The sequence below is a fragment of the Eurypyga helias genome, unplaced genomic scaffold (genome assembly GCF_000690775.1).
Source record: "Eurypyga helias isolate BGI_N326 unplaced genomic scaffold, ASM69077v1 scaffold82, whole genome shotgun sequence".
Taxonomy (NCBI): domain Eukaryota; kingdom Metazoa; phylum Chordata; class Aves; order Eurypygiformes; family Eurypygidae; genus Eurypyga; species Eurypyga helias.
The window spans coordinates 54821-82263 of record NW_010237584.1 but is presented as its reverse complement, the minus strand read 5'-3'; the positions used below and the strand labels follow the sequence as shown (position 1 = coordinate 82263).

General features: G+C 38.9%; 1 protein-coding gene across 1 annotated transcript; it reads left to right on the top strand.

Moving 5' to 3' along the window:
* On the top strand, positions 1 to 27443 carry LOC104506511 (probable lysosomal cobalamin transporter; the record flags this gene model as incomplete). Its single annotated transcript, XM_010147484.1, has 7 exons — positions 1 to 65; positions 831 to 933; positions 2088 to 2192; positions 3381 to 3530; positions 11442 to 11517; positions 26739 to 26830; positions 26991 to 27443. Coding segments are annotated over 7 exons (711 nt in total), but the record flags the coding sequence as incomplete, so codon positions are not given.

Here is a 27443-nt window from a genome sequence, read left to right as displayed (position 1 = left end):
ATTGTGTGGGGAGTGTTCTTCATCATTGTGGCGCTGCTCTTCACTGTCTCGCTGTTCTTGTCAAAGTAAGTACATTTCAGCTTTTTTCTTAACCACTTAAATTACATATTTTCTGGTCTAACATCATATTCAGGGTTGGTTTGCTTCAAGAGTCAACCCACTTTTCTAGGATACATTTCTGTAACTAGAGATGCATTTCTGATTATAATAGTATATATTGAAACTGAGCAAAATGTGCTAAAACAGATTCAAATAAAGGATGTGGTTCAGCTTGATTGACTGTGTGCTGCTGGAAACAGTTCTGATTCAGCAGAGAAATTGAGCATATATGTTAAAGTTCAAACTACAGAAGTATTCTGATTGCTTGAATGCATCTTAAATGCATGTAGGTATGTCCTGGGCTGGGTAACAGGTGCTTAAATTACTGCAGTAAATGACATGTATAATCCATTATGATGTGCATTACATTGTAATTGTTTCAGTGTTGAAAGCACTGTAGCCAGCTGTATGTCTGATGGATTTCAGTGAAGATTGACACTTCCTAAAGGTCTCAAATGTTGCCATTTTTTAATTTTTCAGACTGGTCAAATAAGCTTTATGACCCAAACTAGGGAAAAGCTAGAATGCCAAGGAGGTGCAGAAATCAATATACCTTTTCACAGGGCAAGTACAATGAATGTGGTAAAACAAAGCATGTGTCTGTATAGATATGAAAAAGCTGTCAGTCTCTGGGCTGAGTTTGGCTTTTTTGAGCTGCCCTTTTAAAATAAACTGGAGACAAAGCTCTGGGGTAATCATAGTACTTACCCAGTTTTTCTTAATTACTGCAGTTTGGACAAAGCTCTGCATTCGGCTGGCTTCAATTCAGGATTTATAATTTTAGGAACTAATCTCACCAATCCATTGAATATGCTGTTACCTGTTCTTCAAACAGTAAGTAAAAATTGGTGCTATACATATGTAAGGATGCTCCTCTGTTTTCTGGGAGGCTGTCAAGAGGCAAACTACACTTCTCAAGTAATTAATTTAAAACCAAATTGTCTAGATGTTTGTTCTGTAAAAGCAAGAGAACTTCTTTAGTCATGGTCTTAATTATTAGATACTGGTATGAAAATCTTGGGTGGATGGCAGCCAGTTGCTGGAGGAAGGGGCTGCTTGAAACTAACTTTCATCTGATGGAACATAGTGGCAGTGAAGAATGAGGTTGCTGTTGTTCTGTGCATGACAACTACAAGTAACTTTCTCCCATGCCCTACATACACTTTAGTTGTTTGTGGACTTGAGAATTTATCCCCCTAAGTGAGGCAAAATCACTTTTTCACTTTTTAATGTGTATTGCACACCTTGAAAAATACATTCCACTCTGTGGAGTTATATATGTTATAGTAATGCATTAGTCTTTGAAACAGGCCCTACATAAGAACAAACATCTCAACTTCAGTAGGGTTGGAAGGCACCAAGGCCACATTGAAATAAGTCAGTTGGTCATGGGTAAGCTAAGGAAAAGAAAAGCCTTCATGTAAACCAGTGCTTTACTCTCCCCTAGCTGAGTTCTTTCCATGTTCTTGGTATAATGGGTTGGCACAATATATTACTTCCCCATGGTTCCTAAAACAATTGAACACCTAAGCTTGCAATTTACTGAGAAAAGTAGTGTTCAGCAGCAGTATTATCTCAAGTTGTTATTTATCTAAACATAAAATCAATTTTTGTTTGCAAATATGTTCAAAAAGATTCACAAATAGGATGCCTGTACAGTCTTAAATGATTGTTGCCGCTGTACACTTTTTTAAATGTATTCTCAGAATGAAATTAAATATTTCTTGGCCTGAAATTGTACAACACTTCAAAATTAAGGCAAGTTTTACGTTAAAAATGCTCAGTTGCTTTCTCAAACTAATTGTACAAGCTCTATTAGCAACAAGCTTTATTTGGAGCCAGCATGTAAAACTTTTAAAATGGAAGGACTATTACTACCTCAGATGCTATAAGTAGAAACTACTTATTTAGCTTTAAGTAGGGGAAGAATTTGTTTTCCAGTTTGAATTTTTTACTGTCTTTTTAACTGCTTCTCTTCTCGCTTATAGGTTTTTCCACTTGATTATATTCTTATTACAACTATTGTTATGTACTTTATCTTCACTTCCATGGCAGGGATTCGGAATATGGGTATATGGTTCTTCTGGATAAGGGTAAATATAACTTAAGAGTTTTGTTTATACTCAGTAAGATGTTAAATATGTGATATTGAATATAGTCAACAAATAGACATGTACTGCTGCATAAATACTGGATGTTGCAAATAGCACTGTATGTTTAATGGGTGTTAGAAGCCTATTGTACACTTATCACTGTTTTTTGAAAGGTGTTCTGTTTTGCTCAGTAATCAGACTGAAACTGATGTTTCAGTGTGATAAGCAATACAGTCAGCTGACTCTTCAGCTTCTGACATTTCTAAGTTAAAGCCATATGATTCTGATATACTTCGTTAGTGAATTTTATGGTCAAAATATGAAATGCACATGCAGTCAGTAGTGCTTGACTTGCTTTATAGGTGTCAAGCAACTTTATCTAGCATTAAGAGATAAAACAGTACAGTGATGATAATAGCATATCTAAATATGGTAATAGTGCAAATCTATCACCGCATCTGAAAACACAGCTTTGTATGCAACTTACACCTGTGATGCTTGGTGAAATATTTCCCTGCTTCTGTGCCAACTTCCACTTTCATACTGTCACCCTTCTGTGTGGTAACACACCAGAACTCTGAACTGTGACCCTAAGACCTTGGGTTGAGTTAAGGTTGGTTGTTACTTTTGTTCTTCTATCACTTACCCCCTCAGTTGCCAGATTCTTTATCCTAATATGGTACTCGGGTTGAGCTTTTATGGATTACAGAATGGGCTGCTATCTACAGGGTAACAATGAGGGATTATATTGTTCCCTGTAGTGCAAAGTAGAAAAGATGCCACCATATGGTGCACATGTTTTCTCAGAGCCTGGGAATACTCCCTCCTCTGTTTCTGGATCTGATGAGAGGTGTAGTGATGGATGACACCTCACCTTGACCAAAGGACACAATATTCTTTGAAAAACAAAGGCACGGTTTCTTCTCAGGCAACACCATTTAAATCTTGCTACTAGCTGCTGGTTTATAAATTCTCTGCATCATTAATACGAACAAGAATTAACTTGGTTAAATAGCTGTGCTTTGAAATTCAGGTAAATACACATGAAAAACTGCTTTGACTCATTGGAATTAAGTTGCCAGAGGATAATTTTAGCAGCTTCCCACTTCTGTCTGTTACTTTAATTAAAGAGGATTCAAAATGTCTTCAAGAAAAAAAAGTTAATATTTGTATGCTTTCTGCTTTTAGCTTTACAAAATCAGACGAGGAAAAACTCGACCTCAAGCACTTTTGTTTCTCTGTATGATACTTCTGTTGATAGTTCTTCATACAAGTTACATGATCTACAGTCTTGCACCTCAGTATGTAATGTATGGAAGCCAAAAATACCTGGTACAGGTGAGATGTAATACTTTTTTCTTAAAGTAAGACTTTAGTTTTGTCTAAGATACTGTTGACAGTGACTCTTAAAGCCAGGCCCACTCTCAATTTTCAAGACCCTTTGGAGCTATTTTTTTTTAACTACTAGTAGGTCTCTTAATACACAAGCCAGAATATGGTTGTACTATAAATAACAACTTAATTCCTAGATCATCCTCAAACAGTGTAAAACTGAGTATTGCTTTATATCGTTTGACAAGACAGCTACTAGTTTCCATGAGATTTTGTACTGATACGCTTAAGTTGCTGAGTGACTGCAATGAGGATTAGTTTCAGTGTAAGTCTGTCTGTAGGCTGAAAGCAATGTTATTCCATAATTGATAGTTTTATATGCATGTTTGAGAAATGACCAAGACAACTTGGTACAGTAGAGCAGGATAATCTGAACGAAGCTGAGTATGTGCTGATTAATCACATTTCAGACACTTTGGACTGTCCAGCTCCATGAAACTCATTGCAGTTCGTGTTCTATAAAATCTACAGAACTAAGTAGTTAGCACTAGTCTCTGCTTTTATTAGTGCACTTTTGTGTAGTTCAAGGTTTTACTTTTTTTAGTCTTTCCTCTTCTGTACCTGAAGGCTTTAGTTTGGGTATTTCCTATTTTGTGTGGAGACTTACATATTTATGGCGAAGTTCAAAGTTACTGTTCTTAAGCACCCTGAGTTTTTATGTCAGCTCTTCACCAAGATCTGGTATCCTACAGGGGTCAGCTTTGTTAGATCTCACCTTGCAAATATAGGCAATTAACCAGGTTATAGTTGCTCATGTTCAAACACAACAAAGTCCAGATCGCTTGATGTGGTGTTTGGGATTTAAGTTTCATAAAGACTAAACAACTGACCCAAAGTGGTTAGGAGAAGGGAATCAAATAAGAGTGAAGTAACTGGATGCTACTTTGAGCATTTGGAATACTTCTGTTAGCTTTCCAGCATGTTGTGTCTCTGGGAGGAGAACACCACTGGTTTAAAAAAAGAAAAAAAAATCACCCACTAACCTTCAGCAGAAAACATTTAGTGAAATGTGTAACTTAACACTATCAAGTTTTTTCAGTTTGAACGGGATATGCAGGATACTCTGAGCAAGGGGATTACAAGGAGAACTTCAAATAGTGTTAAACATGTTGGAGAAGAGGAACCTCATCAGCTTAAATGTGCTGTGTGGAAGTGGTAGAATTGTCACTGCAGGAAGTGAAGCATTCAAAAAATGCTACTTTGCTGCTGTCTTTACATCATCCTGATGCCAATCCAAGCACAGTAATGGAATCGCCACAGGGGAATTGAATATTTGGTATTTTGGAATTTTAATGTGGTTTTATTAGTTTTTATGCTAGATATAACTAATACAACATAAACATGCTTAGGCATCTATAAAATGGCTCAACCTGTCAGAAATGGGGTAGTAGCAGTAAGAAACTAAGCTGAAAGTCAGTTTCTGAAAGCAGTTTGAGTTTACGTAGGACTCGGGACATGATTACTTGCTGTGTATGTAGCTATCATATATCTGACTAAATTATGAACTCAAGTCCCAGCAAAAGGCAGTTTTTATACTGTAGACTGTATGTTTAATTACAGTTCAGAACCATTGTGGGTGGAAGGGTGGGAAGGACAGTTTCATTAAGGATCCTACCAAGCTAGTCTTTAAAACTTTCAGTGACCTAAGAAAAGAATCTTTCATGATAAAGCTTGTAGATAACATAGAATGATGAAGAGAAAAGTAAATGAAGATTGTAGCTGTTTGTTTTGCTTCATGAATGAAATGGCAGTGTTTCAGTAAAATTGTGTATATTTTACTGTATAGGGGGGCAGAAGAACTGAGACTTAACAAACACTTGAATGTTAGTGTTTGACAAAATATCTGCACACAGATATTTAGTTTGTAATGAAAAGGGTGAAGAGGATGGAGCACAGCAGTAGGGAAGCTCTTATGTCATTCAAACAGCTATTGAAATACAATCCTGGTCAGCACTGCAAGAAGGATTAGCTGGAATGGTTGAATAGAGCTACAACATTTCATTTAAAGGATTAAAAAAATGTTATGGTCAAGATAACCATTCTAGGTCTTTTAGCTTCGTATGTTCCATTTCAAAGCTGTCTTTAAAGTGTATAAAGTAACTTGGGTAGAAACTGGTCTTATTGTGAAAATAACATGAAGCGTAGAGTATGTTAGTAAATTACACCTGGACATCTCTGGAATACCAAATAAATGTAAGGTTTTCAGACAGTATGCTCTCAAACAACCTTTCAGAATGTACCAGACACATTTTCTGTGTCTCGCTACCCTGATAACAGAATGTTACGTTTTTGGTTTTGGTTTTTTTTTTAAATGAGGAGAGGTGGTGACTGGGAATGAAGGAGTGACACTTTTCTGTGGATGTTACCAATGAAGAGGTTCTTAAGAGTTAAGAATTGGCTATGATGGAACTGAGTGTCCAGGTACATACACAGGAACTGGGCAAGTGAAATAAATTTTGTGCCTAGGCAACCTTCCTGATGATGGAAGTTGGATGTACCAGTTTGCTTGGACAGTCTAGATTTTCATTGCTCACTGTTCTGGTTTAGGCCCAGCAAATAACAAAAGACTTTGGCTACTTGTTCCAGTCCATATTTTGCCTGTTAATTCTCTCAATTAATATCCTTTTCTCTAATTTCTCTGCCTTGTGTTGAGTGTCCATAAAAGGACTGTTGTGGTTTAGGTGCAGCCAGCAGCAAAAGACCACAGATGCTGCCTGATCACTCCTTCCCCAGGTGGGACAGGGAGGAGAAAATACAAGGAAGGGCTCATGGGTCAAGACAAGGACAGGGAGTGATCACTCACCAGTTAGTCATAGGCACAACAGACTCAACTTGGGGAAGAAAAATCAATTTGCTTAGCTACTAATCAGATCAGAATAGGATAGTGAGACAAAACCAGACATTAAAACACCTTCCACCAACCCTTCCCTTCTTCCCAGGCTCAGCTTTGCTACCAATTTCTCTACCTCCTTCACCCCCAGCAGCACAGGGGGATGGGGAATGGGGGTTGTGCTCAGTTCATCACATGTGGTCTCTGTTGCTCCTTTCTCTTCCGAGGGAGGACTGCTCACTCTTCCCCTGCCCCATTGTGGGGTCCTTCCCACAGGAGACAGTCCTCCACAAACTTCTCTGATGCGAGTCCGGCCTACAGGAGTTTGCTTGCAGTTTTGTTCATTAAATGCTCCAGTGTGGGTCCCTTCCATGGGCATCCTGTCCTTCAGGAGCAGACTGTTCCAGCATGGGCTTCCCATGGAGTCATGAGCTTCTTCAGGTACAGCTGCCTGCTCCGGCATGGGGCCTTCCCTGGGCTGCAGGGGCGTCTCTGCTCCCCCGTGACCCTCCAGGGCACAGCCTGCCCTCTCACCATGGGCTGAAGGGAACCTCTGCTCCTGCCTACCTCCTCCTGCCTTTCTGCTCTGACTTCTGGTGTGTGCCTGATTGTCTCACATACCAGGTCTCCCTCCTTCTACTTCTTTCTCTGATCTTTCCAGTCCTGCTGCTACTTCTCTTTTTCCTCTTAAGGCACTGACTGGCTCTGGCCAGAGGTGGGTCTGACTTGGAGCTGGGGAAGCTTCTAGGAGCTTCTCTTAGGAGCCCCCCGTGTCCCTTTCCTGTTACCAAAACCCCCTCACCACAGTCAATTTCATCAGTTAAGGTAACAGCACTGGTAACCAACACTTCATTGAAACAAGCAATTAATAAGCAGTAGTCCAAGTCAGCTTAGTGGATGAGTGGGCTGATACATATGTATATCAGAATCTGGTGGCTCAGTGTTTAAGAGCACTTCCCCCTTTTCTCTGCTCTACAGTAATTCCCAGTCTAGTAACCTGTCAAACTAATTTGTAACCAAAATCTATAGTGATGTGTTAGACAGGTTAGAATCCCCTTTGAATCTTGAACTGTTTCCTTTGGAGACTGTTACTCTTGACAAGACCTTTTAACTTTGAAGTGCTGTCGACTTTTACTGGTAATTGAATATGTGCAGAAAAATTGAGCTCTTGTGAGGCAATTAATGTTAGCTAGACCTGGGCTACTTGCTTTATTTAACTCTTTGACCAATGGAGTGTTCAAAGCATGTTTCCCCAATTTATCAAAAGTGTCTTCAGCTATGATGTCTGTAGGAAACTTTTGAAAGTTTCTTTTGGATCCAGTGCCCTTACCAACTGAGGCTCTGTGTAGGGGTTGCTCAACTTGCATAGCTAGTCTTCCTTCAAACAGGATGCTTGCTTTCATCTCTTAAGGCAACCTTTTTAACATCTGCTAAACAGCCTTGAGTCTGTAGCCTTTCACAAAGGTAAAGCATTTGTCCACATCCAAGCCTTTTCAGCTTTGCATCAAAAAACAACCTTGCCTGTACTTGAAGTGTAATTGCTATTTGTAATCAACATGGCCAAGTTTTCCATTTGTCTGAAAGAAAGACCACTGCTTGCTGACGTTTCTACCTTGTGGAAACCTGTAAGGTTTGACTGGCTCTAACAGGAATTACATGTCCAGCATTTGTCAATTGACACTTTTCCCCGACTGAGGGCCAGAGCAGCCACAGTATCAGTTACTTTCATATAGATAATTCTGAGGAGTGGATCTAAGCTGCGGGACATAAAGTGTCTCCATTGTCATCATTAGGAATCCAGATGTATCCCTTAAATGGCCAAGTGTGCAAACAGATCTTTAGGTTCTTCATCCTGAACTTAATTTGTTCCTGCTTATGTAACAGGCTGTAACCTAAACCTTTATATCATAGCTTGCTAGTTTCTTAAGTGTCAACTCTTGAAGCACACACGCTGAGTTACTGTACTTGGTTTTGTCTTCTGCTTGTCCTTGAGGCATCCTGCCTTCAGCTTTGGACTGGATGTGATAACTGGAGCACTAGAGTTTCTCTGACAATACTCACACTAAAAATGTCTGAGACTTGAGTGCTTCACTGTATAATGCCAAGTAAATTATTTTGAGGAATTGTTCTGGAGACACACCTCTGCTGTCACTTGTGCATCTCTACCATGTCCAGTCATTTTCTCAGTGTTCTGCAGGGCAAAAGGACCTCTACCTCAAGTGTATGTATGCTAATAAAAAGCGTTGAGATGACAGCATTGAGGGCAAGGCTCTCATACATTTTCTGGGAAATCAGCACACCTTGGTTGCCTCTGAAGTGCGTGAATACTAATGCATGCAGCAGAGGAAATAAAGGAGTTAAAAGATTGCATGCAGTTGCAGGTCTGCAGTCTTGCTGTGATTGGAGATGGGGTGAAATAGCTTATGCAAGTGGAGTGCTGCCATGGCTAGTTGTGGGCTCTGAGGGTGATAGGCTGGGATGGCCAGCAGGGAGAGTTGACCTTTATGTGAGAAAGCACTGGGAATGTGTGGAGTCTTGCCTTGGGATGGATAAAACACCTAAATGCTTACGGATTAGGATTAGAGTGCAGATTAGCATGGGTGATATTGTCTGCTATAGGCTACCTAATCAGGAGGAAGTAGCAGATATTCCCTTAAGGCACATCTAAGTAACTTCATGTTCACAGTCCCTGGTCCTCGCAGGAGGCTTGAACCACCCAGGTATCTGCTGGGAAAGCAACACAGTTGAGGCCAAGCAGGAGGCTTCTGCTGTTGACAACTTCCTGACATGGGCAATTGAGGACCTGAAACAGGGAAATGCTGTCTTGGACCTGGTGCTAAAAACAGAAGTGATCAAGGGCAGTCTTGGCTGCAGTGAACATGAGATGGTGAAAGTTCAGAATCCTGAGGAGAGAACAGGGAAAATGGTAGGATCATGACCCTGGACTCAGGGGAGCAGGATTTAGCCTGTTCATGGACCTCCTTGGAATAGTTCCAGCATACAGAAACCAATTCTATCCTGGCAGAGATGTGGGTTGTTGGGGTTTTTTTTTCCTTCACTCTAATTTCTTTCACTGGATGTAGTCATATTGAACTCTTGCTGAGTCTTAACTAAAACCTAACAATATTTATGGTAATAACTTAATGTAAGTAATAACTTCCAGATTAATCCTCTTCTCTGCAATTTGGCTTTGTGTACAACTCCTTTTGCTTTGTTTAATACTTGTGTATTTTGCTTTGTGTTGTACTAGTTATAATCTTAAATTTGAATGTTAAACTTTAGGTACATAATATAACAATGGTGTTCAACTGAAAGTTAATGAGTGCCATTTCTCTTGGTATGGCAAATGTGGTTCTTAATGTTTATTTTGAAGGATTAGTACTATGAAATGCTTTACTTTATCTCTCTTAGAATGCATGTGTTGGGTTTTTTTGGTGTAAAGGTAGAAAACTTTAAGTGGACCTTCACAAGGTTTTGCATTGTATAGGGGAGAAGAAGGGATTGCTAGAGAAAGAGGGTGGGTTTATGGCTTTAAGGTACAGTCCAGTGCCTTGACCTTGTGGAAAGCATTTAGAGTTGAATCCAGATATGTCAGAAGTCTTAAATTACAGGAGTGTTCATGGAAAACAAGAATGTCGTCAGACCTGGGAAAAAGAATAGGTGTTGTCAAAGTAAATGCACAGGTCTAGCTATTGCTGCATGTCAAACTTCTACTATTTAAAAAATTAAAATTAATATAGGTAAGGAAGTCAAAATTTTGAAATGGCAAGATTTTAATTGTTCTGTGGTTTTTTGTATGTCCCTGTGTAATGGTACAACATAACTGTTCTTCTGAAAGAAGCATTGTCTTTGACTAAGCAGTGTATGTTGTAATGGTGACAGCCAGCTGGAGTACCTCTTGGAGATGGACCACTGCTAAATGTACACTGAATAATTGAAATTTCATGTCTTACCCTGTTGCTTTTAATCTCCATACTGGCCTCTTACTTTTGGTTCTACATTAGTTCCTGATTCCTGTGCCTAATCATACTCCTTTTGGGTCAGTTTCTTCTGAGGCAGTAGTGGTCTACATACTTCCATGTGTTCATATGAAACAAAGTTAACTGCTCATACAAACAGCTGCTTGTTAGGATAGGTACTTGTTTGTTTCTGTTGAATGTTCAGAATAAAAGCTGAATTTACTTAATATCGATAAACTTTCTTGATTAGTTGTCAGAGAAACACAGTTTTATGTGCCAGCTTGTTCCGATTTCCCATAGATTTTAAGGGACATCTTTTCAGCCTGAAGGAGAAAAGGTGTTGTCCCTTACTGATTTCTTTAGAGGGCTTCTTGTTTAGAAAATCATGAGGGTGAAAGTACGTACAGTAGATATGAGACCCTTAGTGTATGAAGAAATCAGTGTAGTATAAAGGATTTGCATTGGACTCTACTGAAATTATTCACTGATTATTCAAAAGTAAGTGTGGTGCATAAAGAATTCATTCAATCTCTGAAAGGGTCAATCTTCCAAAGACTTGAGACACTGAAAACCCAAATATTCCTGTTCCAGTAGTTTACTTAAGCATAATTTGTCTTCCTACACTCTGGCTATCTAAGTGTGTTGGATACTATCATCTGGCTTTTGGACCAGAAGTAAACTGCATTAGGTATTGTTCTGCAAGCCTAACACTTCTGTGGTGTCTTCATCACCAAAGTTACATTCTAAATTCATTTTCTGCACAATTAAAAGGTTTAATTTTAGAGATGAAGTTTGTCTTTCACAAGTCTTCAAAAAGATCACAAGCTATTAATTTTTTCTAAATGAAAGCATATTAAGAAATGTTGGTGTTGTACCACTTACAACTTACTCTACATATACTGTTCAAAACCAATCTTAATTCTTTTGAATATCGTACAAGTTTTTTCAAAGCCTTTTTTCTAGAATTAATAATTTATTGGGAGATATGTTTATTTCAGGGGCTATCATTGTGTATGGAAGAACACTGCTGGTGGACTAGTGTACTAATTTTCCCTATTTATAATGCAGAGTAATAAGACAATTGATGGCCAGCCAAGGAATGTGACATTTATATCTAAAGACTGTGATGCAGATGCACCTGAAGGTAAGATAAATAAATTTCTTGTTTTGCCTATGTGATATGTACATGCTTAGCTGTAATAAGCAGCTCAGTCTCTTCACAGCTTTGATTTGCTTTAGTCAGCTATGAAGCTTTGATGTATAGCTATGTCCAGGAAAAAAGCTTTCTTACAGCTTATTTAATTAACTTGAAGAAATTACTGTTTTCAGTAGAAATCATGTGTAACAACATTCCAATTAATATTAAAATCTCCCTTTTGCTTTAACATGTATGTAGAAAACCTCTTAAAATGAACCCTAGCTGATGATAAGTTTAGCATCTGGAGTGTCATTTCAATGTGTGTGTTTATCATAGAAACATGCAGAGAAATATTCTATTAAATTTAGCAAGAAAACTCAGATCTAAACTTCTCAGTGCAACTATATAGATAAAAACTGCAGAAATATCTTAAGATGTAAATATGAGCTGTTGCACAAGCAGCACCACCAGTGGAACTAGACATTTTAGGCAGTTATCCTCTAATACTCAACTTATTCCCTATAACATCAGTAAACTCCTGCTCACCTCTTATTAACAATCCTTTTTTTGACCAGTTATTTGGGCAGAAGATGTACTGCGAATATTCTGGAGCTGAGAGTAGTGACTGGGAAGCAGATAGGTAGTTGTGGAGCTTTCTTTGACTTTCTATGTAAGCCTTAATGTTGAATTTCTTTGAGAGAATGGTAACACTTTTTTGTCTTCATTCCTCTCTGAAATTTGGCTAAAGCTGGTAATGAATTTTAGTTGGGTGTCACTAAAAAAATCAAGCTAATTGATTTGATTGTGCTGGATTTCTGTTTTACTATATTGCCCTTCCCTCTGTACATAATTTTTTTCAGTTTGAATTACACTAGCCATTGCAGTACTGGTACTGCTGTTTAAGGTCACCATCAATTTTATTGATTGTTTTGGTCTCTTCTTTAAAAAATTGATACCAGCAAAAGATTTATGGCCTTCAGAAAGGTCCAGATTTCTTCAGGCTGAAGGTCTCAACTGTACTTGCTCTGGCAGGCTTTCAGCTCTTCTATGTAAAGAGGAGTTGAATTATGTATGCATTTATATATTCTAAAAAGGCTTGAGAGTATGTGTTAATTGATAGAAAAGATAAACACTTGTCCTGTATTGTCATCGTATTTATCAGTATTCTGTATCTACTGAGTTATGACTGTGCTTCTAGAAGAACATAGAATCTTTCAAGTTGGAAAAGACCTTTAAGATGATCAAGTCCAACCATAAACCTAGTACTGCCAAGACCACCACTAAGCACCACATCTAAATGTCTCTTAAATACCTCCAGGGATGGTGACTCAACCACCTCCCTGGGCAGCCTCTTCCAATGCCTCATAACCACTTCAGTGAAGAATTTGTTTCCTAATATCCATCCTAAACCTCCCCTGGCACAACTTGAGGCCATTTCCTCTTGTCCTATCGCTTGTCAATGGGAAAAGAGACCAACACCAACCTCTCTGCAACCTCTTTTCAGGCAGTTGTAGAGAGAAATAAAGGTCTCCCCTGAGCCTCCTCTTCTCCAGGCTGAACAACCCTAGCTCCCTCAGCCACTCCTCACAGGACTTGTGCTCTAGAACCTTCCCCAGCTCTGTTGTCCTTCTCTGGACATGCTCCAGCACCTCTATGTGTCTTGAACTGAAGAGCCCAAAGCTGAACACAGGATTTGAGGTGCAGCCTCACCAGTGCTGAGTACAGGGTGACAATCCCTTCCCTAGTCCTGCTAGCCACACTGTTCCTGATGCAGGCCAGGATGCCATTGACCTTCTTGGCCACCTGGGCACACTGCTGGTTCATATTAGCAGCTCCTCAGGTTTTCTTTTTACTTGTGTTATTGGGAAAGATAATACTGACTTTTCAACTATTTTTGTACTAGTGGAGACAACTGGACCTTTAGTTCTTTGTTCCCAGTCTATCTGACTTTGGTCTTTTTTGCATGGTGGTTCCCCCTTGCATTTACTCATCTTCAAATTTAGTATGTAGGTGTTAGTCATGTTGCTGGTGGTTCATATAGTTTCCCAAGGGGGATGGATTTTTCTCCTGTCTTCTCCGTACATCAAAAATCATTCATCCTTTATTTCTGAGGGTTATTTTTAGACTTATTGCATTTTTAAGTGTGTTGATATTGGCAAATGTAATTGTTCAACTCTGTTTTTAAGCTGCCATGTTTTTGTGATTAAAAATAGAAACTATTCTGTGGCAGAGTTTAGAAGAGCAAAATCTATCATCTTTCAAAATGACATGCTGTACAGATCTTTCTTGTAGATAGTTTCTCGGCTTAGCTAGTGATTGCTGGGAGAAGAATATACTCAATGGCATTGATAAGCTCATTAGTCTTGACTTTTCTGGAATAATTCAAATAGCCTGTTTTCCTCAGATTTTGTTTCTTAATCGTAGGAACTGGGGTTGGACTGAAACTTCCTAAATTCTGCCTGTGCTTCATGATGTTTGAGTTCTTTGAATACTTTTTTTGTTTTGTTTTCCTAATTTGCTTTGATCAATGAAAATAACATAGCTGATGCTTAAAACTAGCGTTCTGATGCGCTGAACACAAGAGTTGGCCTGTGTAAATGATGGCTTTGGTTTGCCATCATTAACGTGTTGTTGCACGAGGCATCTTTGAGTCATTCTCCTTTCTTAATAGGAAGGAGGTGGAGGAAGTATTGATATGCTGTCCTGTGCTAGCCTAGTGTAAGGAGAAGATGGATGGATATTTCTTAAATGTGAACATTAATGTGATCGAAAGGCTGCAGTGGAGTTCTCTGAACTTAGATACAGTCAGGCTATTAGTGTTTTTATAAATGGAAGGAAAGTTTCTTTTGTAATGCTCAATTAAAAAAACAGTTGCATTAGTGAAGACACTTCATTCACTGTTTCACCCAATCAATTTTAGAAAGGAGAAATGTCATGCTTGCCTCAGAATACTTCCCATTTTTAATACCTGATAATGAAAACTAATGGAAGTAAGTTTTTTGTAAATGATACTTATGCTCTGTGATCAGATGGAAGATGTTGACAAATGAAACTTATTTCAAAGGTAGGAACTAAAGTTTTAAATACACTTTCTCTTGTTTTTAAGGATACTAGAGACAGAGCAAAAAATATAACTAACTTAAAGGTTTACCAAGCACTTGTTTATATTGACTTCTGGTACTAGGCTTTTATCTTAAGTTAACCAGTGAACTGGAACTAAATGCAATTATTGATTTGTCTTCTCAGCACTTACATTATTTTGTTTTGTTTCAAACTGAATTAATTCTAACAGGTGTGTTTCCTTAAACATAAAACAAATGATGACCTTTTAATGGCTGTGCTGATGGATAAGCTTACAGCAGTCTGCTCTGTCTTATTGAATACTAAGATGTTGTAGATATGATCTCTAATTCAAGTACACTTCTTTTGTTTCTGAGATGGTAGAAGAGACCTGATCTGATCTTGTAGCAACTAATACTCTCAAACTTCAATATTGTGAACTTCAGGTTTAATGGCCAGTGTTTTCTGTATCTGTGTTTCAAGCGAGTGTTTGGCTTGATGGAAAAGACAATTACACTTTCTGGAGAAACATAAGGCAGTTAAAATACAGTCTTATAAAAACCACACTCTTAAGTATTTACAGTTAAATATCTAATTTGTGGGGGTTTAGCATTATATTGTCTGCTTTCATGCAGAAAGCTTGTCTCTATTTACTCCTGGTATGCAGGAGGTGAATGCTTTATACTGAATGCCAGAGGCCATAACAGTATAACTATGTGAAACAGAAGAGAAGCTAGAATGTCATAGAGCAGTCTGCATCTTATAACTCCATAAAGTAACTTTTCTTAGATACATTTAAACATCTTGCATCCTGGTTAATAATAGACTTTTCAAAAGCTTTTTAAATAATCTTTTGCAGCAGCAAATTTAATGTGTGTTTTGCCTATAACTGATGTTACTTTTTGGTGCTTGATGCAGTTGGGCGAAGATCTCGTTTGATCATTGTTTCAAGGACTAATGCCTGCTGAACTATTGGGTCCACAGTTCAGTTGAGCATAAGGTCAAGCAGAGGAGTTCAATTATGTGATGAAGACTCTTGCAGCTGGACTAATGCACTGAAAACTTGGTATAGGTTTAGCTAAACAGGTTAATGAGATTTAATGTAAATGAGGAAGGACTCGCCTGCAAGCCTGTGTACAATACTCTTCCCAACCTTATTTGAGATCTGATAAATGCTATCTTCTTCTTTCTAGACCAGAAAACTATTGAATGCTTGGTTTTTAAGCATCATTCACTTTAAATGTGTAACATGTTATGAATCCCCCTTGGATTCTGACATTTCCTTAATTGGGGAAATGAGCCTTATCCAAGGCTTGCTAAATGCTGGGTACAGTCTATCTGCTGGGCCTTTTTCATGGACCTACTTGACTTCAACTGCATGTGAAGTGGGGAAAAAACAAAGTTTATCTCCATTTCAAAGGCTTTGAACTGAGCAGGGCTTACTGTGCTAATTAGGTCTGTGCCTTCTAATAGGACTTTCCTGTCAACTGGAAGTCAACAAGGGCAAGACCTCAGGCTTTATTTTAGCCTGAATAAAGACTATATGTAGATGTTACTCAACCTGGAAAGGAACCCCAAATATGATTGCCAGAACAGGAGCTTATTTTACTCCTTCAGAGAAATTGGAGTCATAAAAAGTAAAAGTACAAGCAAGTTGCTCAGAACATCCACTGTTCAGTTATTTTATATTGTGTCTTATGACCATAGACTTCAAACTGGTTGTTTTAAATGAATTAGTTTGCAGAGTTATAAAACGCTTCACAAAAAGCCTAAATGAGGATTTTTGGTGAGGACCTTCATCCATTTTCCTGTTATTTTACTGAATGACCTTACCAGTATCCTACCTTGAATCTCTACTTACACCTAACACTATTGAAGACCTCCAATCATGAGAACTCAGTATAAATAAGCACAGTGTTGCATGTTTGCTGCAGAGAACCCTGTTTGGCAGCTGTAAATAGTATGAGCAGGTAAGAGTGCTATAAATCTGTTTCTGTGGTACATTGTAGGTGTGCAGTTGTAGAAATTCCTTCACTTTTTTCTGCATCCCATCTCTGTGGACAGATCAGCTGCTCTGAACTACTCTTCTCCCTCCAAGAGATTTTAACTGGATAGAGAAGAGGCGGCATTTACTAAATACTCCGAAATGTTAAATGGAGTTTAGCAGTAAAGCAATTGCATATTCTCTTCTTAAATCAACATCCTTGTTCTATTGCCTGTTGGATTTAAGTCCAAGAGTAAAGTTAGATGCTCAGATATTATCAGTACTTTAGAATAAGAGTTGAAGCTTCTTAGAAAGGGTTGAGGGGTGTGCATCCATTCTTCAAAGGATGTAATGAACCCATTTGAATAAGAAACCTACCAGTGCTTTGTCTACAAAATTATCTTTTTAATACAGGCAACTCTAAAAGAAGGTATCATATTTGGCCTTTCAATAAGTGGCAGTGTCACCAAATCTTTTAATGTTTCTCAGTGATTAATTACAGTATCTGTCAGAAATAATTTCAGTTAAATGTTGGGAGCTGCTTCTGCTGGTGTAATTAAATCATGTTTTTATCTTGGTACACGCAGCTGATTCATACACTACATTTCTGCATGGCTGTTCTTGGGCATGTAAACTTAATCAGCAACATGTAACCCCAGCTGGTGAAGCTACATACGGATGTTTCCTATCTTCAAATGTGGCTTGCTGAATAGAATTCGAAAGGATCAATTAATGACATCTTAGCCAGTGAAAAAGACCATGTCCGGCAGCTCAGTCGGATGAAAGACATTGAACTGGGCTAATCCTGTCTGAAATGTGAGAGAGAAACCTGACTGGGTTACAGTCAAACGTATCATAACTTGTGTCTGAAGGGAGCAGAAGATGAGAGAGGATGGGAAGGAAGCCATTGTTTTTAGAGCATCATTAATGAAAAAAATCACTACTTCACATCCAACTTCTTATTTAAAAGAATTTGGCATTGGGTCTTTTAGGTTTGACTCTTTAATGGTAGTCATAACTGGTCTTGTTCTCCAGAGAATAAGCAAGACATTCCAGAACTGGAAGCTGCCCTTTGTCAGATGCTTCTTTGAGTGTTAGCTGGCTTATAAGTACTTCTGTGTATGGACAGAATATGAGGTACTCTGTGTAAGGATATGAAGAGATCAGGATCAATCTGTTAAAGTATCTTCTTTCTCCCCATCCTCCAAATTCTTTTCCATGTATAGCATGATCTTGGATGGGGAAAACAGTGACTCCTCATCACACAGGACAGACATTCTTCATAGTGATCAGCTGAAGACAGTGTGAGGCAAGTGGAAAAGTCATGACAAAAATGAGGTTAACATTGAAGTTCAGGTGGTATAGTGTAATTTCAAGAAGTCTGAACTAGCAGAAGTTTGTTTGTACTGAGCTGATACTGGCAAACAGGGTAGGTAGCTAATGGAAACTGCTTCCATTAGAATGGATATAAGTTTTGCTGTCCATTGACTGCTTGCTTTCTGGTATCTTGTGAATCCATGGTCATCCCCAGGGCATTGCTTGTGAAGTTTATCAGTAGCTATTTCTTTAAAATAAGAATTGTTTGCCTTTACTTACCTAAAAACAAGACGTTCAAGGGAGACTCAGAAAACACCTCTTAACAGTTCAAATTTAAGTCAGCGATTTTAAAGGCAAGGAACAGCAATTATATGGCTTTTATCCAAATGCATCTGGCTGGTGCCTGTAATTAACCTACCTTGGATATAGTGTTTCAACAGAAACACAGAACACCTTTTTCCTTCTGCAGGTTGATCCAATGGTTTATTGCTCTTCTGTACAAAAAAGACATTCTATCTGGAATTAACGTGGCTTCAGATTTCAGTCATTCATTAATGCTGTACCTTTTCACTATACATGTGGCCTTGTAGCACTCATATTTTATTCACTTTAAGGTATTTAAATAAACATTAAAATCAAGTCATCCTTTAAACTTACCAGAAAAAAGATTAACAGGTTTAGCTCTTTCAATCTCATTAAATGTTTTTCCTCTAGTCTGTTAATACATGCAAATCTTGGCATCCTCACAGATTCTCTATAACTAAACTAAAATAGAAACCTTATAGCTGGGTGCAATTTTCCACTGTAATGGCATAGCTGTGCTAGGATGAACTCCAAATCTAAAATGGCAAAAAGAGATAGGCTCTTTGAATGCATAGAGGGAAGTGGTAAGAACTCTTGTCTATGTTTAGCTGAAACTTGTTTGTCGTTGCTTGTTTATAAGAACTAGTACCCTCTTTCTGCAACTAAATCCTGCATTTCCTGTTCATACATGCCTCTTTATTTAAATCTGACTGTTTGGAAAAAATGGTTATGTAACCCAGATGGCTCAACAGGACTCTTCTCATTTAGCTGTCAGACTTTGCTTGCTAGTGACTTTTGCCTTCTAAATGGTAGCTTGTCCCAAGTGGTTTTTCCAGCTTCCTCACTAGTCCCTGGTTTCCAAGTTCCGGGCTCCTCCTTAGCCTACTAAATCTTTTCCTCTGTCAGGATTTGATTCCAAACCTACTAGGCAGCTGTTGTTGAATAAGGTAGGTTTTTGGACTACATTCAGCTAGACTTTTGGTTTCTATAGTTCTTTTAGGTGCCATCTCACTACCACTTCTTTCTAAGCAAAAAACCAAAACCCAAACAACACCAAACTGAAACAGCAGGCACCTTTTTGTGCTTGCATGTTAGACCTATATTTAAAAAGACTGTAGATATATGTTAAACAATAGTTTGCAGCTACGCTGTTTGATAATCATGCTTGTGTAGTACGCTGTAGTACTTCAAAGTTCTGCCAGCCTGATGTGTTGGAAGCTTAGTGATTCACATCCCTTTAAATGGGGACCTATTGTAGCTATATACAGCTAATTGGGAAATATTTTCAGATCCTTGCTGTCTGTGAGTGAACCAATTCCAGTCATATATTCTCCAACGTGCTTTTTCAGTCTGATTACACATCAAAGGTGTAAATTTCTTGAAAAGTTAACCTCGAGGCAAGCAGTGCTGAAGTTCTGTAGTACTTGCATTATCCTGAAGGCTGAAAAAGTGACACCTTGAAGGTTTAAGCAATTTCTGCAAAAAGTTAGTTGAGGAAAAGAGAACTGGTATGGGATGCCACAAGCCAAAAATTGTACAAGCTTTGTATAGCAGATCGATTTTTAGCTAGTGAAATCAGAGAAGCAGCAGTAGAGTGGCTGCATTTTGAAGGGTAAAGACAGGCTCAACAGCTGAATGAGGCTAGTATTAATTCCGTGTATGTTTGTATATGTAGTACAGCAGAGAAGTATGGAATAAGTGAGAATGTGCTCAAATAGAATACGTGAAAAACCACTTTTGTATAAACTACTGAGTAACAGGCACCTGAGGACATAGTCATTTTTTCCCCCCTGTTGAGCCAACAAGAAAAGAAATACTGCACTTGTGGCTGGGGACAGCCATTCCATCAATGTGTTTACTGAGAAACTTGTTAAGGTGATACATGAAATCCATTTTCCACAGAAGTTTAAGTTTGTAAGTCCTGGAGTGACCTTAACATTTAGACAAATATGGATGAAGATTTTAAGGTGAGATGATATGTACAAGAGCCAAGGAAAAACTTGTAGCTACAAAACTTTGATATACCTGCTAATATCGTCCTGAAGCTTATTTTGTCTTGTCCGTTTGACTGTGGTGAAAGCCAGAACTAGAAACAAGTCGTATGTTCTGTCTCTTGAGGTTTCAGTCTTTAGCATAAATATTGCATTTCTTTCTAAATGTTATTACTTGCTATTTATTTCCACTATTTTGTCTGTTTGGTTTTTAGTAGTAATATTAAATGGGAAGACGAGTACTTGTCTCTCAGGATTTACACTACTGTAGCACTCCTCCTTCTGGTGGTCAGACAGGATTCTGAACACGCAGTGGGTGTTTATGCTAGAAGTGGAAGTGTCGCTTCTCCTTGAAAAGAAAAATTAGAGATTATGCAGTGATGAATATGGAATATGACTCTCTGCGTCTTCTACCATTAGATGTCCCTTGGCTTCTTCCCTCGTTGAAGTGTCATGTGCTTTTGTGGGTCATTAACTTCCTTGTGGAGTTTTTTGTATGGGCTAAGTTACTGAACTTTTTTGGTCAGTTTGACCACTGTAAATTGACTGTAACTCTTTGCATGATTTCCCTAGTTAAATGTTGACAAAATTGCAAGACAAAATAATGTGACTCTTCCTGTGTACTCCATGGGCACATACAGTCAGTCCATGGGTCTTTCACATTTCTGTAGCCTTTCATAGGTGTTCTGAGTTACAACACTTTTCTCAGAGGTGAGAGATCCAATTAAGAAAATACTTTTATTTTTAACTTTGTGAAAGCATTATATATATTGCTGCAAAGAAAATGTTGCCGTTATAAAGATAATAAGGCTTTGCCAGAGCCCTTAGTCTACCTTAGTGAGTTGCTCTAAGACATACTTGTCTGGGAGTCATTCTACTATACAGAAAATCTATTTGCTGTAATAGATCTTTCATGCAAAATAGTCCAAAGGCTACTTCATCTTCTGCTGCTGTTTAGTTTCTGGTAAGTAAAGGCATATTTCTCTGGGACATTTTTAAGTCTGAAATCTTTGCCCTGTGCCTGCTTGGTTCACTTTGTTTAAGATACTGACACACTATGGTGGAGAGATGCTAATATATTGTAGGTGACATCAAAGAAGGTGTTTAGGAGTGGTCTGTCCAGCTGTTTCACAAGTTGCTGTTTCACAAGTTGCTGCATTCAAAGCCAACAGTTCTTGCTCTAGTTGTTTACTCTATTTGTCAAACTGCATTTTGGCTTTGTTGCATGAAAGCCATAGTAAGAAAATATGAGCATCTTTGAAAACACTTTAGAGGCAGTTGACTTGTTTTATTATAATGTAGAACTGACCTGGACTGTAGGAATGTTGTTCGTTCTGTGATATAGGATGCTGCTTGTCTTAAGTCACATGACCCAAGTGAAGCATACAGGAAGGGCAGTAAATAGTAAAATAGGTGTGTCACATCTCAGTAGCACAATGAGAAATAACATCAGGAAATCAATGAAACCCTAGAAAGAATGTCTTTTAAGATGTCACAGCTGTTGAAGCACTGCTACATCCGAAGTACCAGAGATGTGCATTAACCATCATGCCATATAAAGGTTCCTATCCAATTTAGGTAATTTAAATTATGAAGCCAGATGCAGGCCCTGTAAGGACAAAATGCAAGTTCCCCCTTAATTACACCTTCCCATATGAAATCCCAAACCTTTTTGAATTTGATGTATAATTTAAGTTTAGAAACATATCAAATCCTTGAAGCTCAAGTTGGACTGCAAGCAGCAGCTGCTTTTTGCAACACAGCTTTTGAATGCTTGGAAGCAGGGCTGCATGAAACAGTGTTCTTGGATACCTGAAGCCATGCTTTCAATGCTTTTAGGTTTTGGAATATGCTTACTCTGGCACTGTAAAGCTGCAGGTTTTGATTTCAGAAGTAGTTTTGAGTGTATTTTAAGTAAAACTAGGTTCTGCTTGAAACTGGGCATGTAAATGTCATCGGTTTGTGGAGGACATCCTTATTTTCAGTTTTGGTTTTCTGTCCAAAATACCATGTTCAGTGTTAGATCTTTGTTGTCTCTATATCTACCTTCATGTAATGTGCACTGTAATGATTCTGAGCACACATAAGACCTCAAGAGGTAGTCTGGTCCAGACCCTCAGCATGGTTAAGGAAAGCAGGTTGCTGAGGTCCATCCAGATGTGAATGTGTCCCCAGATACAGAGTCTGAAACCTCTTTGGGAAGCCTCCTTCTAACTCTGCTGATAAGTTTTCCCACATCTAAGAGGAATATTTCTTGCTGTAACTGTCATCTGTTGACCTTTTGTGTAGGTCTGGGAAGAATCTTGACCTGTGTAGGCCCTCACTAGGTAGCAGTAAGACACCTGCAAACATCTTACTTCAAGCTGAACAAACACCTCTTCATTGTATGTGATGTGCTCCAGCTGTTGCAGTGGTCCTCTGCTGGACTTGTTCCAGTATATCAATGCTTCTTTCTTACTGGGGAGCCCAAAATGGCACTGCTGCAGATGCAGCTCCAGTCAGAGTAGGAAGTGATTACTGTTGGCTGTACTGCTGTTAGTGAAACCTGGCATTCAGTTACATTTGAGTTGTAGATGAACACTGGTAACTCCATGTTCTGTTTGCCTACTAGCACTTGAGGTCACTTTCCGCAAAGTTGTGTTATATCTGGTCAACCCTTAGCCTGCACTGTTGTGCTGTGGCACTTTGTTCCAGGTGTAGGACTTCTGTCACTTAAACTTCGAGGACTATTTCAAGGGGCTGGAAAAACAGGCTCCCTCTGAATCTTGCTGTTTAGTGTGTTGGGCCTCTTCTCCCCAGTTTGACTACAGATTTACAGAGGAATTGATCTGTTTCGTTGTCCAGTTGATTAAGGAGTAAAGTAAGTGTGCATCTCAGTATGGACTCCCAAAGAATGCCAGTGTTTTTCAAATACATTGTTCCCAACAAATTGTAACTCCTCCCGAAGAAACTATTTTCTTTATTTTGTGAATGCTGACTGTATTTTGAGACGAAGAAAAGACAGAAATTCATTATCTGTAAATAAGTTCTCACAATGTGAGTTTTCAGTGCATGAAATAACTTTTTAGGTTTTAAGATATGTTTACCAAGAGATTTTTTTTTTTATGCTTGTAATTCATTTTTAAACTATCTAATTCACTTCTTGGAAGAATCCTTTGATTGAAAGTATTAGTACATTGGGCCTAAGGGTTTTCTAATTCACTAGAATGAAAAACTTCATTGGTGGACTTGAAGTAAAATATAGTTAACTCTTCAGTTAGTCACAGCTGTTACTACTTGTCATCCTTTGTTTTTAAAAAATTGTTTTGTCTTGAATTCTGGCTGTTTGGCCCTGCTTCCTCAGCACTACATAATATGCTATGCATAATATGCACTATCGTAATAGTGATAGGACAAGGGGTAATGGGTATAAATTGAAATCAGGGAGGTTTAGATTAGATATCAGGAAGAAGTTCTTCCCGGAGAGGGTGGTGAAGCACTGGAACAGGTTGCCCAGAGATGTTGTGGATGCCCCATCCCTGGATGTCTTCAAGGCCAGGCTGGATGAGGCTCTGAGCAACCTGGTCTAGTGGAAGGTGTCCCTGCCCATGGCAGGGGGGTTGGAACTAGATGGTCTTTAAGGTCCCTTCCAACCCTAACCATTCTATGATTCTATGATCCTATGCTGTATTCATAAAGTAGTGGCAGTTGTCTATTGGAGGCTTGGTAGCTTTCCACCTATACTTTTGATCCAAATGTCAGTAATATTCACAATGATCATTCTGGATAAGAAGTAGCTATCTTAATTCAGGTTATTCATTATAACTTACTCTAGATTACATCATATGGAGGGATAAGTTGATTAAAAATGTCATATTATGTCAGCCTATTTAGTAATATCTTGGTTCAGAAGGAATAACTAGAATTTAACTGAACTTGTGACATCCCATGGAAACATCTTCTCAAGGTCAAACTGTTCTAAAATATTTACTATCATCTATTTAATCCAATTACTGTAGAGAGCCATGTGAAAGTCTTTAAGCTGTTTTTTAATTCAAGTAACCAGCTGGAGAGCTGCAGATGGTGTTGACAATACTATCTGCAATTATGAAGCATCTTTGCTTTACCGGCAGTTCTTACTTTGTTGGAAACTTCACTTTTTCTATGGATATGTCATGCTAGCGTGGAATGTTGAGTGGTGTGCTACTTCACCTTTTTTTTTTCTTTTGTAGGTTAAGTACTATTGACTAGTGTTAACGGGCGAGGGTGGGGGGAATAAGTTTTCACATCATAACTGAGATCTAGTCTGGAAAACCAGGAAGGATTATTCAGCCAAAATCCTTCCTTGTGCTTTCATTCTCTATGTGTTACTGGAGAAGCATGCTTTCTTTAATTGAACTCTTTTGCACTTTGTCTGCAGAATGTGCCTAGTTGTGTGTTGCATCCCATGTGTCTAGTAGTGGTGAAATCCCAGTTTACCTCTTTTTTTGTCATCTGACAGTGTGTAACAGGTTCCAGAAATGAATGTGCTTTATAAAGTAGTATTTAACTTAGTATTTTAAATTATTCTGTTAGTTCTATCAAATGTAAGTTACTTGAACTGTTGAACGAATGGAATTTTTTTCTCTTTAGATACAATCATTCTAGACACTGTAGGGATTTAGACTGGGAGGGATCATCTTGACATGGTCAAGCAGCACACCTTCCTGAAAAAGACCTATCCTTAACTCCCAACACTTCTCTCCCCAGGAAATAGTGAGCTATAGTATGTGGTATTGTTAAAGGAGCAGTTATTTAATGTGGAAGTTCAGTCTTTAAATAAAATATTTAGCTTCAGCAACTGATGATTGTCAGCTTGTTAGATGGCTGCTAAAAGTTAAACTATATAAGCAGCATCATCTTGCAACTTCAGGAGGTCAGAAGGCTGTACTTCGATTGTACCTGGAGGGTATTTTTGAACCTGGGGTCACAACTGAGGAGTGAACAGACAAATTCTAGGTTGCCCACTTTCTAAAGAACTCGAACACTACAGATACCTGCTTCTGCTCTGAAGCAGGCTTTAGGTGGTGTTTGAAGCATAGTAAATGAGAAAGAGGAGATCACGTTATAGCTTAGCATGAACTCAGTGCACCCTTTGCACTGGAGAGACTTGTCAGCTGGCTCATGTGTCTTGCTGGCTGCCCTCTGACATGACCTCTTGAATGTTACAGGCTCAGTGTCCCATAAAAGCCTTTATGCTGCTTGTCTGCAATCTTAAATGCCTTGACATTTTGATTCTTAATTCTGTTAAAATCTGCCACTTTGTAATGGAAAAGAATGCTAAGTATGTTCAGATGTGGCTGTATTTATGGTGTTAGAGAAGGAGTAAGACTGGTACTGTCAGGGCACAGATAAGATGTGTGCTATCTGGGTCACAAAAGGCCCAGTACATGGTGGGGATTTATGCCTACATGACTCAACATTGTAGTTGACTTTGATTTTTAAAAAACTTCTCATAGAATGGTTTGGGTTGGGAGGGACCATAAAGATCATCTAGTTCCAACCCCGCTGCCATGGGCAGGGACACCTTCCACTAGACCAGGTTGCTCAAAGCCTCATCCAGGCCTGGCCATGAAGCCTGTTTCAGTGTTTGACCACCCTCTAAGTAAATAAATCCTTCTTGATGTCAGTGTAAACCTCCCTTGACACAGCGTTGAACCATTTCTATGTGTCTTTTCACTGGGTAGCAGGGAGAACAGCTGAGCACCTCCCTTTCAGTGTCCCCTCTTCAGGAAGCTGTAGCAAACAGTGAAGTTGCCCCTCCTCCTCTTCCTTTCCTCCAAAGCTGACAAGCCCAAAGTGCTCAGCCCACTCCTTACTGGACATTCCTTCCAGTTTTCACCACTTTTGTGGTGGACATTCACACTCTTCTTAAATTGAGGGGCCCAGAACTCCAGGTGAGGCTGCACCAACACTGAATACAGTGGGATAATCCCCTATTTGACCAGTTGGTTATGCTGTTGGATGTGCCCCAGGATGTGCTTTGCCCTCCCAGCTGCCAGGGCAGGCTGTGGACTCACAGTGAGGCAGCAGCACCCCCAGACCCCTTTCTGCAGGGCTGCTCTCCAGCCACTCCTCTCCCAGCTTATACTTGGGCCTGGTGTTATTCCATCCTAGGTGGCGAATCCATCATTTGGAGTTGTTAAATTTCATCCTGTTAATCCTTGCCCAGTGCTCCAATCTGTCTAGCTCCCCCTGCAAGGTTTCTTCTTCATTAACAGCACCTCCAGTTTGGTATCATCAGCAAACTTGATAATGTTGCATTCAACTCCTGCATCCAGATAGCTGTTAAGGATATTGAACAGAACCAGCCCAAGAATTAAACCCTGAGGAACACTGCTGGTGACCGTTCACCAGCCAGATATAGCCCCATTCACGGCTCTTTGAGCTCTGCCTTTCGGCCAGTTCTTCACCCAGCGCACTGTGGATCCGCTCGTCCCTTGACCGGAAGGGTGCTGTGAGGGACAGTATCAAAAGCCTTACTGAAATGCAGAGCTTGGAATTAGCTGACTTCTTTGTTTTGTGCTGATCAGTACTATTTGTTTTCCTTCTAGATCAGTGCATTGTTACTCGGACGTACCTCTTTCTTCACAAATTTTGGTTCTTCAGTGCTGCCTATTACTTTGGGAACTGGGCATTCATTGCAGTAAGTACTTGGATTGTAGAGATTGCTGAATCAAGTTGGATAACTTACAGTAGTTGCCACAGAATCATTTGCAAACCATATGGCTGTTGCGTTTTAAATTTGTTGCCCTTGTCTGCCCTTTAATTGAATAATAGTAACTTTTTACTTTTGAAATTTGCAGGTCTTTTTAATTGGATTAGTTGTTTCATGCTGCAAAGGCAAGAAATCAGTCATCGAAGGTGAAGTGGGTGAAGATGATTCAGACATAAGCGATGATGAACTGTCTGTTTATTACCACTGATACCCTTTTGCCTTCAAGAGGGAGAAATGTAGTTTGAAGTTATGTTGAAAGTCATATCCATGTGGAATTTGTATCCAAATAAGCATCCTTGCACTGTACAAACAGAGGAAATAAGTGTACTCACTTAAAGGGGTGGAAAAACTGAGTATCACTTTCTGAGTGTCTCTGTTATATCAGAACAAATACTGAAGCTGGGTTTTAATAATATAGAAAATATTGTTTTATGAATAAATGTATATGTTACTTTCTGATGTATAATCTGAGAACTGTTGTAACTATTTCATAATTCACTATGCTTTTCTGTTAACTTGTTTTCTTAAATGCTTCCATACC